The sequence below is a fragment of the Neodiprion virginianus genome, chromosome 1 (assembly GCF_021901495.1).
Source record: "Neodiprion virginianus isolate iyNeoVirg1 chromosome 1, iyNeoVirg1.1, whole genome shotgun sequence".
Taxonomy (NCBI): Eukaryota; Metazoa; Arthropoda; class Insecta; order Hymenoptera; family Diprionidae; genus Neodiprion; species Neodiprion virginianus.
The window spans coordinates 3,670,206-3,682,642 of record NC_060877.1 but is presented as its reverse complement, the minus strand read 5'-3'; the positions used below and the strand labels follow the sequence as shown (position 1 = coordinate 3,682,642).

General features: G+C 45.4%; 1 protein-coding gene across 3 annotated transcripts in view; it reads left to right on the top strand.

The window, feature by feature from the left end:
* LOC124304059 (pituitary homeobox homolog Ptx1) overlaps positions 1-12,437 on the top strand; it is a 40,302-nt gene that overhangs the window by 3,500 nt on the left and 24,365 nt on the right. The window contains exon 1 of one of the 3 annotated variants that reach the window (XM_046762018.1): positions 9,974-12,184. The exons of 1 other annotated variant lie outside the window; for it this stretch is intronic. In XM_046762018.1, coding sequence (XP_046617974.1) covers positions 11,899-12,184 — 286 coding nt within the window. In that variant the 5' untranslated portion in view covers positions 9,974-11,898. Of the gene's footprint in view, positions 1-9,973; positions 12,188-12,437 lie in introns of those variants that run through there. One more of the 3 variants, XM_046762009.1, reaches the window with a different exon arrangement.

Below are 12,437 nucleotides of genomic sequence, written 5' to 3'. Positions count from 1 at the left end.
TTCCGTCACGTTCCGCGCATTTCCCGAAAGCGAAAATTTCTATTTGTTTCTCGTTTTTAATTTACTTTTGTTTTCTTCTTTTGGGGGGTAGTTTGTATTATTACACCGCTGAACGAAAGAAAAAAAACAAAACGCTATTATTTTTTGCCTGGTCTGCAGAGACTTTGTGTACGTGATTATTACAGGTATGCTAAGTGATATGAAACGGACGAGAATGACTATTTTTCGAAAAAGTTTGATTTTACAGTCAGGAGACCGATGTTTCAAAATTGAAAAAAATCTATGATTTCAAATACTCAGCTAATAAAAAACCGAAACAATAGTATTTTTTAACGATAGTGATTACATGCGAAACCGTGTTTCGTTTAATTGTTAATTACAATAAATGTTTGAGAAGAGAGGTAATTTTTCTAAAAATTCGAAATATCGTTCTGATTTTTACGAGAGCAAACCTTATCAAACGAAACTATTTTCTCTTTCATTAGTTGCGCAGAGGAAATGAAAATTTGACGTTTAGAACTCAGACTAAAGATTCGTGTGTGGACCGGTGTTATGAAAGTCGCAAAGTGGAAGAGAGTTATAATTATTGTTTATAACAAGTGGCAAAGATTTGAAAGAAATCATTTCCAGGTACGATACATTTCAACCTTCTTCCGCCAAATTCTTCGTCCTCGTAAAATCGAGATGCGAAACTTGGACCGATCGCATGTCCTACGATACATCCTATCGGGTTTTCGCACGCGCGAGTACCTACGTATATCGGCATCGCACTAATTTCCCGGGACCCTTATTTAACGCGGATCCATGAGGCGTGAAATAGTCAGATTATACGTAGAGTGAAACACGCGTGATAGGCGAAGGTTTGGAATAGGAGGCGCGGGGCGAACTGTCACTTTGCTCGCCCGTCATAATTGTTACGTATCCGGTGGATATGTTATCCGTCACATTTTCCACCTCCGTGGTTCGTTGAGTGCGCGACTAGGGTGGCCGACGGCCCGCGGAACTACCCTAGAAATAAGGGCGCGTGGCCGGGTTCCCACGAATCCTCAACTTCCTACGCACGGTTAAACCCCCCCCTCCCCCCGGCTGATATCGCGAAGCCCAGCTTATACGTGTATAATCGCGAAAAGCACATCCTACTTGTCGCGAAATTTTTGATAAAGGATACATGTACTGTATTTTGTACAGTCGGGGGAATTATAAAATCCGTAAGGTTTCGTGCTGCAGACGCTTATGCAAGAATTGAAAATAATATGATTCTACAATTTTTCAAGTTTGTCTGTGCGTTGGGAGACGTAGCAAAAAGAAAAAAAAAACAATGTAATAAACAAATAAAAAATTATCCGTCATACCGACTGCTTCATTTTCCATTATACTGCCGCCCGAAATTCTAAACTCGTAGAATTTAAAGTATGGTTCATATACCGTAACGTAAATATTTGTAAGCTGACTATAAACAGAGAAAAAAAGAAAAATAAGTAGTAAAAAAGTGCTGACTCAAAAGTTTAAACGCTATGCCTATACAGATAACAACGAATCGTCAAACCGTTATCGGGAACAAATAATTTTTTTTTTTTTTTTTACCTCACTGCTGCTGATCGCTTCCTCGGTTTTTATATAAGGATATGAAGGGGGGGGGGATTTGAAATGAGAAGAAAATAAAGAAAAAACAATTTATTTTTTTTAAATACTCGGGTGGAATGGCCATCGAAGGAGAACTTTTCACGGTACACACAGTACATTACACAGTACCTAACTCGTACATTATACCTATGTATAGGTATATAGGTAGGTGTACATACGCGTCTGAAAGCAAGCGCGGCTGCGTTTCATCATTCCAGTGGTATTTGCGTAGCGCGTGAAGGCGCAAAGAGCGATAGCGTCGCGACGCTGTATAAACGTGTGTGCGTGTGTCGGTTTGTTTGTGTGTAAAAGGTGAGCGAGCGAGTGCGAGCTAGCGGGGCCCCGATAAAATTTTATGACCTGTCAGTCATTTTCGAGCCAAGTCAGGCTTCCCGGGTGAAATGCACGCCTATCATACGCCAGCTATCGGGGACGAGATCGTCGGCGCGTTTCGTTGTCTCCTATACTCGATGCTAAATCGCCGCATCTATCGCATACACATGTATAATATGCATAAATCCGCGGTGAATGAATCGACCAAGAGGTTCTAACATTTTCACCGACGTATGGGTTTAATTAAATACCATCCGAAAGAACCTCCCGCGCTATAGACGTATGAATATTGTCGTATACAATAATAATAATAACAAGAACAACAACAACAACAACAACAACAATAATAATAATAATAATATTTTGACCAAATTTTTCTGCATGTAACACGTATATTATGAGAAAAAGTATACGTAGGTACGTACGGCGAGAAAAAGGAAAAATATGTGAAGCGAGGAAACGTTGTCGAGGAGAGAGAAAGACGGGGGAAAGAGGGTTAAGGTCTATGAATATTCCCCAGCTTGCCCGCAGCTAAGAAAATGATGAACGAGGAACCGGCCACGGACCCGCGTCTCTTCTTGGATCTATGGCCGTGTACAGGATACGTTTATACGCCCGTCTTTACGGTGTGTGTGTGTGTGTGAGAGAGTTAGGTTTCCCCCAGGTTCACCCCCCCCTATCCGACCTTCATCCAATTCCTTGGAAAATATCCGAGAGAAAAACCCCTTGTGGAAGAAGAGCGGTACGCCTCGATTACTCCGAAAGTATGCCGGGGGTGCGAGGCGAACCGTATCGAGTTTCTTAAACAATTTTTACCCCCGCGGCTGCATCGCAATTTATCAAAATCAAAATGAAATATTGAAATGATCAAAATTTCTCTGCGAGGTATTATTGTTATGATTATCTTTTTTTAACGTTATTTTTTGTTTTTACACAATCTTATCGCACCTCTGAGGCGTTGTTAAATTTTGTTAATCGCGCGAAGGAATGTTCGGGGAAGTTCTCAGATAGCGATAATCGATTAACTTTACTCTTTGAAAAACGCTTTCTTGGTCAATGATCGGAATTATATTCCGTGATACGCGAGGCTTTGAATTCTGGGATTCAAACGACGAGTAGTAAGAGTACCCTGTTGGGTCAGACGCTGAGTTTTCTGACAGAACGCAGAACCCGCAACGTATCGTATGATGCGTAGAATTAGCGAAACTCTGTTGTAACCGTAAGCGGTGGAAAATATTAACTAAAAGCAATTTGTTTCGCTGAATATATTTACACGATATAAGGCACGGATAAAAAGTTTCCGTATGCACATGCGGAGTATAATTAATAAGCTTGCCGGTTGTAAGGTAATCATGTGAGTTGGGGGTTAATTGATATTGTTATTATACGTCGTTAATATCGCGCCGCACGGTGTTACGTATAATACATTTCCATTTATATATTATATGTTTCACGTATGTTTGTTCGGACACAACGTACCCGCGGCGAGCGCCGAGCGAAAGGTGTAATTATTTTTCGTACAAAAGTAAGATAATCCTTTGTTGCCGCACATCTATACCTACACGGAAATATAATTTGCAACGTTAGGTAAGCCTTGGCGTAAGTAAATAACAGCATAAACTTCGTTGCAGTTATTATACGAGGCGCATTATCCACACAGGAGAGATTAGCTGCAGGGGTCATTACAGAAATCTATCCCTTACCATTTTCCTGGCGTACGTTATAATACGTACGCGTGTACCGTTGTATATGTATAATAAACGCCGCTACGAAATTAGGTATCGATATAAATCGTCGAGGGAATTTACAAAAAATTATATCGGTCTGACCCGCCGAGGAATACCGATAATTATTTCGCTAGACGGGTTTTTTTTTTTTTTTTTTTTTACTTTGTCATCGTAACGCGCTACGCGTATTTTTGCCACGCGAATAAGATTTTTTTTTTTTGTTTCTCACCTTATCGTACGCCTACTTGCGAATTGGACTTTTGATACTCATTTTTACCGCAATGACTTGCGTTCTTCTCTGTATATGGCACCCGCTTAATCTTTATTACGTTTGTTGACGCGCCTTTGATAGCATCGAAAAATAGCCACAATTAACGACCGCATGATCATCGTCACTCGGAGCAAATTTTATTTCGCTCCCCCCCACATTTTTTCTTTGTTTTGCAAACATTACCAGATGATAAAGAAGCGAAACGAAACGTACCCTACAGCATGCCCTAGCAATCTGCCGTATAAAATTCCTTCAATGCCAATCATTCTCTCAAATATAGTTATTTTTTGCTGCTTCATCACAGGCCTCGAGTTTAATTGTGACGATTAACACGTCGCCCGTCTCTAAAAATATACGCTTGCAATAATTTAACGATAAATTAAATTATACTTTAATTATAGCGATTCTTATCTCGTGGAATAATTATGAGTATAATTTCTGTTTGACATTGGAAGTTGATCGGTAAGAAATTACGAACCGCAATCAGCCAATGCGAATTGTTTTTAATTGAAGTTTGAATTCTTGTGGTAGCTGTTGAAAGAATCATTTTTATTAATCTCTGAAAGTAATATCCAGCCAACTGTGCGTATACATATATTGCACAAAAGGGAAACCATCTCCGTAACGTTGCGTTCATTCGTGCGAAAAACGTCGAGGTTCACGTTTTACTTAAAATTTGTATGAATTATTGAATATTTTTACCATTGCGTATTTTGGATAAATACGATCAGTGACGAAAATTTTAAGAATTACACGTTAAGCGCCAGAGGCTGGTGACTTTAATGTCGAAATAACAATCTTAGATTCAAATATGCTTAGACTGTAATAATATTCTCAGATACGGTATATTGTATACATGTATAAAAGTACTATGATCGAGAATCGGAAAAATAATTAGAATGAAATTGAAAAATTCAATGTAACGCAGGATGAAACGATACTCGGAGCACCACGTGGTCGAAAAATAAATTCATAATCTACGACCAGGGGTGAAATTGCGCACCTGTACGGGTTGCAGGTATGAAACCGGCTGTAAGAAACGCACAACGGTACGCATAATATATTCGGGGTGCAACGGACAACGGAGGTCCGCAGGGGATGAGTCGAGGAACAGGTTTATTCGGGGTGGTAGTTTCGGTCAGGAGAGAGCCGGTACGCAACAAATTGACAGGTAGAAGAGGGTGTCCACCGCGCACTGGAGGTGCCTGCGACGCCGACGAAGAGCATCCCCGGGAAAAAATAGAGAAGAGAGTCACTTCCGCGGCTGCCATGTTGGCCGGAATGCCAGGCGCCGCCCCGTCAGACGGATTTCATTGGCTGGTTACGGAAACCGCGGCGATATCAGGGACCTTCGCACACGCGTTCGTCGCACCCACACAACCGAGTCGTCGGCTCGAGGAGAAGGTGCGCGCGACGCGGATCGTCCGCTGGCACGTGCAGCGGCGGCAAACGAGAAGAGAGTTATTTTTCGAAACTCTAGGGGTAGCTTGGTTTTTCAACCCCTTGTTGTTGTACCTGAAACGGTTTTTCGGGGCTTTATTCTTCTCGGGGATTCCAGTATTCCGCGCGCGAAATTTGTTTATTTATTTTTATTTCTGTTTCTTTCACACGGAGCATGGAACGGCTGGACTTATCGCGCGGGTGATTCTTGATTGGAAAATCCATTTGTTTCACGGATAATGATATGTACGAATATACTCGTCGATCACGGTGTAATTTATAATATCACGTGTATGCGTAGAGATTGCATGGAATGATAACGATTATCTCGAGTGTCGTAAATCGTAATGAAATTGAAAAATTGATATTGGCAAAAATAAAAAGTACACAAAGAATGATACGAATTTTATATTGTACCTACGCTGATAAAAATGTTGCGGTATCGATGTGTAACTTTTAGTCCAGTGACAGATCGTGTCCTTCTGCGTTATTCAAGGTTATTTTTACTATCATAGAATAGTCATTGCTTGATTTTTTTTAGGGAGGAAAATAATTCGTATTAAATTCTTGAGGCGTCGTTATCGTTATCATTGTAATTCGGATCGGTGTAGAAAATTTGTTTGAACTCGTCTTTTTATTTTTTTAAAGGAGAGTGCAAAATTATAAACTGTCGATTTTTCCACTAATAAATCCTACCTATTTACCTATGCTCGATGAAATTGCATTTAGATATTTGATGGAGATATTCCTGATGAAAACACCTTCCCCAAACTTGTGATTACAAATTTAACGATTCTTTACACGGTCGAGGTTCGACTAACGATCGTCACACGTCAGAAACTTGGAAAAAGTCGCGGCTGATAATAAATCCCTAGGGATAAAATAGTGAAATAAAACGACGCGTGGACGTATACTAGTTCGAAATGGATAAAATTTGATCGACTCTTGCACGATAGCTTCATTTACTCGAATTTACTCGAATTTACTCGTACAGTATTACACACATACACATTTATATATACCGAGTTCTATTCACTATATTTCTTAGCCGGCGATGCCGCCCCCGAAGGGTTGGGGGGTGACGGCAGTGCTTTGAAGAACGAGAGAACTCGAGCTTGCGAAGAGAGGCGAGGAAACGGAACGGGCGGTGGTGGAGGGCTGAGGGTGGGTAAGCGGGGGAAAGAGGAATCCTGGCCTATGGGAAGAGAGGAAGCGATGGTGTAACGCGTATAACCGCGAAGCGCGGAGACGTTCTCTTTGTGATTGAAAATTGATGGACTGGAATCAGGAGGAGGAGGGAGGCAGAAGTCGCGAGGGGTGAACCCTGGGGAGAAAGGCGGCTGCGAGATAGAAAAGAGATGACGTTCAACCGCCGGCTCGTTTATCAAAACACCCGAGAAGACAAACGCACCCCCTTGGCTCGCACACTCGAGCGAATCGGTTCGCGATCATTCCCGCAGCTTCTTCCTCCTCTTTCGTTAGGAGGTATACAGGTATACCCATATCGAAACGGGGTGACGTGATATTTCTTCTTACCTCCCCGATTTCCGGCCGCAACTTTTCTCTGCTCGAAAGCTCGAGCTCACCGAGGTTCACGGCGAAAGTTCAACCCTTGGGATGTAATCAGGCGCTTTGTTATTGTAACTCGGGAGTCTGTCTACGGTGCTGCCGTCGGACACGACCTGCGCAACAATTTCGAAACCTGGCCCCCCGATTCGTTCTCGGACACGGGGCTAATACCCGTCCTAATACGTTTGAATCTCCCGTAATTTTCTGTGGCTTCTGAATTTTTTAATTAAATTCGAGCGTTTTTTGACGGAGACTCATCCGCGGGTTATGACGCTAGCTTTTCTCTCTCTCACACTTTCTCCCCGTTTCTATCTCTCCCTCTCTCTCTCCCTCTCTCTCTCCCTCTCCCTCTCCCTCTCTCTCTCTCTCTCGCTCCGTTTACCCCCTCCACGTGTTTCTCCCACCACTCGTTGCCACCTCCATCGTCCTAAAAATGAGGGGATGAAATTCCGCTCCGCCCATTCGGCCACCCACGTGATATCACGACCCCTACTTCCTGCCCCCACCTGCGGAAAACAGAACTCCGAGCTAACTCTGCACCCCCGAATATATACACACGTAGAAGATTTCTTCGACTATTTCTTTCCCCGGTTTCTCGACGACTTTATGCATCGTAAAAATGATATAAAATTTGTAAAGACGAAACGGCGTAACGACACGACGCCCAGCTTTCGATTCACGCATTCGTATTTACGCTTTTTATACACGCGTGAAACGGTTACCGGCGTCTTGACACACGTACGCTAGAAACTAATATTCACCTAAAAATCATTATCGACCGGTAGACGGAACAGGTGTTGTACAGATTCTAATGGAAGTATTATACAGGCGAGCGAAGATAAATTCTCTACGGTGTTGTTAAATCGTAGGTTTTTGCAACAGCGCGAGAGTACGGCGTCAGATTTTCATATACCTTAGGTATATTTTATGATAAATGATTTCTTGACTCGCAAATATAATATCCTGATATTAAAACCTGTGATGTAACAAAGATCTCGGTGTAACGAGGTAGTGAAAGTATTTTTAGCACGTTTTCGGAATTGAGGAAACAGTCCCTTGTCCCGAAACACACCGTAATACCAAGAACCTTGAGCCCTGATTTGGGTGAAACAGTTACAGCCAACAAGCCTCGCACGGATCAAGTTTGTTCCTCTTCTCTTTTTCCGACTTTTTACGACGTCTTTGCAATAAGTCTCTTTATAGCTCTGCGCGTCACTCCGTTCATCCCTCGCGATGTTCGGGTGCTCAGGTTTAGGATGAAAGCGCATCGGATGTTACAAATTCTGAGAAATCTCGTGTTTTCGAGAAAGGATGAGGGAAAATATATGCAGTTACAAGCCGGTGAATAGATTCTAGAGACCGAATTTAATTATACATCAATTACTTGCGAAATTGATTTGCAAGAGTAGAATGATTCTGCAATGTAGCCGTGTAGCCGTGTCGTCGAGTTTGTGAACTATCGAGGTGAAACATTACTTCGATTAAAATTGCCGTAAAAATCGTTTACTTCGTACAACGTCAGGGTTGCTCGTGTAAAATTGTACCGTAACGCGAATATTTTCTTCTCTTTTGTTTTTACTAATATACACTAACGTTATATAATCTACCTTTACGTCAGTCAAAGTACGCGACGATGAATTCTGGACAATGGCTGCGTAATTACCTACAGCATACGCGCGGCAGATTACACGTATACCTGGTTCCAGTCGAATTTCAGCTCCGCGAAGCGTGGCGTTATTACAGGCGGCTAATTATCGAGCTGGCGAATAATTATCACGCTTGCCAATAATCAAAGAGCCAATAATCAGTGCGGTTGGGTAACAGGGGGCGGCGTTGGTGCTTCGGGAGAAGCCAGACGCGAGGGGGGTGAGAAACCGGCGATTCGTAATCCCTTAATTATCGAACTACGACAAGTTCAAACCACCCCTTGCCCCCACCTTCAGCCACCAGGTCGCGCGGAGTCCGCGTCGCGAGCAACGAGCGGAGAGAACAACGCACAATAGGAGGCTGATATATTTCCGTTGCTCAAAAATCAACAATCTCCCCACCCGCGTGCCGGTCCACACGTAGGTACGTACGGATACGTATACGTTTACGGTTTACACCGCTGCAGGTTGACGTACGTCGTAGTCGGTGGTGTGCGTGTTATCTGGCAGCGAGAGAGAGAGAGAGAGAGAGAGGGAGAGAGCGTCGCTCGCAATAACGACGCCGCCCCCGCGAATGGTGGGCGTGGCCATCTCGTCATTTGTCTCTTCTTCGTCGCGGGGCAGGGACGCCGAGGCGGCAGAGTTGCCTGCACGCGGGGTGACGTATGTACTGCCCCGCAAGTTCACCCGAAAAAAATAAGAGAAGAGCCAGAAGAGAAGAAGAACGCCCATTACACCCGCACCCAATCTCCTCACTTCGTTATTGTGTGTATATATACCTATAACGCGTTTCGACGCGGCGCGATACCGACTTGCCGGGGTTGCGGGGAACGTTTTCCGTCCGTATCACCTCTCGGTACACGCCGATCGGCAAACCGTCAACGACTCATCCGTGAATTCGAAAAGATCGAGCTTGCACCCGGCGATCTCGGTGTTTTGTCAACCCCTTCCCCTCTCCCGTCTCCAAGAAATTTTACCCCCAAAGTCCCGACGAGATTCGAATCGTCGTAAAGAGACCGTGTTTCGATACTTCGGAAGAATAACCGTCGGTCCGAAGAGTCGAGCTTTCTTTTCACGTATGCAAGCAACGTCGATCGGAAAGCAGCGCGTACACAATGCAAAGCGGGGGCTGCGGCGGGAAGGACGTTGGGCCACCAGGGGGGAGGGGAGATGTGATACGAGAGGACGAGGTGGAGGGGGAGGAGGAGGAGGAGGAGGAGGCGGCGGCGGCGGCGGCGGCGGTGGTGGTGGCGACGGTAGCGCGTCGAGGCGGGGGTGAGGGGCGGTGGAAGGGGGAGGGGGTGAGAAGGCCAGGGCAGGGACAGGAGAGAGGAGCAGTCAGACAGTCAGGCCGGCCGGCAAGCGAGCGCGCGAGGCAGTGCAGGCAGGAGCCAAGACCACTAGATCTACGCGGCTTACGCGACTTACAGACTTAAGCCGGCTAGCAGTCCGTCGGCTCAAGCAGCTAAGCCTTGCGAAACCCACCTCTATACGGACCTCCACACCTACAACGCGTTACACCCGCCTAGACCCGGGCCACCTACTTCCTAGAGCTACCGGCAACCCACTTCCTGGACGCCTCCTGCGGCCTACTTGTTTGCAACTTACGTACCTAGTTATTTACTCGCGCGTTTCATCGGATACTCGCCTCCGTCGATAACAGTGTTAACGCCAACAGTGAAATTTTATACGCCGGTGTGTCACGCGCGAACGTTGGGGATTTTTTTATAAATTTCCGTTCGGTGGATTGTACGATACGCGCAGCGAAAGAGTTTTGGCGGAAATCGTCGGGGTGACTTGTCGTTTGGGGGGAAGCCTCTCGACGTTTGTACCCGCGGCATATTCTTCGGTCCCTCCACCCCCTCCTTGGCAAACCTCCCTTCCTCACTCCCTACCCTTCATCCCTCGCACTCGCGACGTTCCCTCCACCGCGTCGGTGACTGTGCAAATCCGACACGCCACGTGGACGATTATTTGCAAGTTGGACGGAATCGTCGACGCCGAGTTCTCTCGCTCTCCCCCGCCCCCGACGGCGGTTTGGTTTCAACGAGAAACGGCGGATATCGTCGCGCGCGCGAGAACGGGAACGAGATCGGACCGCGCGACTTGTACTTTGTACACACCTGTGATGATTGACCCCGGATCTTTGCAGTGAGCATCGCCGTCTTTGGTGTTGGACGCGCGGTTGCAGTGTGTCACGCCAGGATATGTAACGGTAGTGCGACCTCCACACCCCCACCATCGCCGAAACCACCACCACCACCCTGAGGAGCAAAAGGAAACGCGTCATCGGGTGTTAGTGCTGAGATTTAGTATATACATGGTGACCGGATGCTACGGGGAGTGCAGATAACCCGGCCTATGACTGTGCCTAGGTTGAGGCTGATGTTACGCAACGATTATTTACACCCTTCGATACGCGGACGACGTCTTTTTGCAGTGTCGTTTTATTTATCAATTATTCTCTCTCGCCACGCGAGCCTGTAAATCACGGAAGCAAGTGCGGTGCCCGATTCTGAGATTACCGAGTTTAGAGTGAAAATCAGCCGACTGACAACGTGCAAGTACATCGGCAATTCCGAATTCGTACGAATTTGGAAACTCGTGCGAATATCAAGCTACACGCGTAGATATGTCGGACAGTGTGTTAAGACAGTGTGGCTAAATAAGTATATCGCGATATATGCTTGTCACCTATAAATATATATATATAACGTATATATATATATATATATATAAACATATATATTTACACGTATCAACACGCGTCGCTGGACGAGATTGGACGAGAGATCTTCGCGTGCTTACGTGCGCGCGACAGCCGGTTCAGGCAATATAATATATCGATACCGGCTGTTGGTTGTTTTTTATTTTAATTTGGTTCCGTTTTTTTTTTTTTTTTTTTTTGTTTTCATCATTATCTTTACTTAATTTATTCCTCCTACCGTTCGATATTTCTTTCGAATGATTTGCTTTCGTCAGTGTAATAGTGCAGTATCGTTACACATGTTTTACAACGTCTCGAAGATACCGAGATCAGTCGGGTTGCGCTGTTGTTTTAACAAACTGTGGTAAAGCCGCGCCTTTACAGAAGCGGCCCGACAAGAATATCGGGGTGTGGAGGAAATTCTCGTCGATAGAAATATACGCATCGACGAGCGTAATAGGTATAAAAGATAAATCGCATCGTTGCAAGAGGCAAACGTAAGGAACTACGCGGCAGTGAAGTGAGGCTAGTGGAACACCCCGGGTGTTCATTCACAGCAACACGACGCTCACGTTCTACAGCATGGAGCGGGGTGGAGGCGGAGGAGGCCTCGATCTCGCGGGGGGCGGGGGAGGGAACTCGGACCTCTGCCTCCAGGACCTCGTAACGGGATCGGCGACGGGACTCTCGGTACAGCATCATCAGCATGCCGCCGCCGCCGCCTCCATGGCCGGACTCCACGGGGACCATCTCCAGGGGACGATGCATCACCACGACCTCCATTCTACCGGGCATCACGGATCCTCCATGCACCATCACCCCTCGGCTTCCCACCAACTCCATCACGAACCATTGGAGAAACTTAAACGTGGTGAGTCGTTCACAATACCGCAGACTGCGCGAGGTGAAGAAAAATCTTTCTCCAACTTCGAAGGAGTAAAAATTATCGTCCATTTTTTGGACACGATCCATCGGATTTAATCGTTGAGCGGAATTCGTGCAATTTACGATGACGATGTTACGGTTGTAATGGTGAGAGAGGAAAAGACAAAAAAAAAAAAAAGAAAAAAAAAATAACGCTCGTAGAATTGGGTAAGGCCGCGACGTGCCCAAGGCTCGGC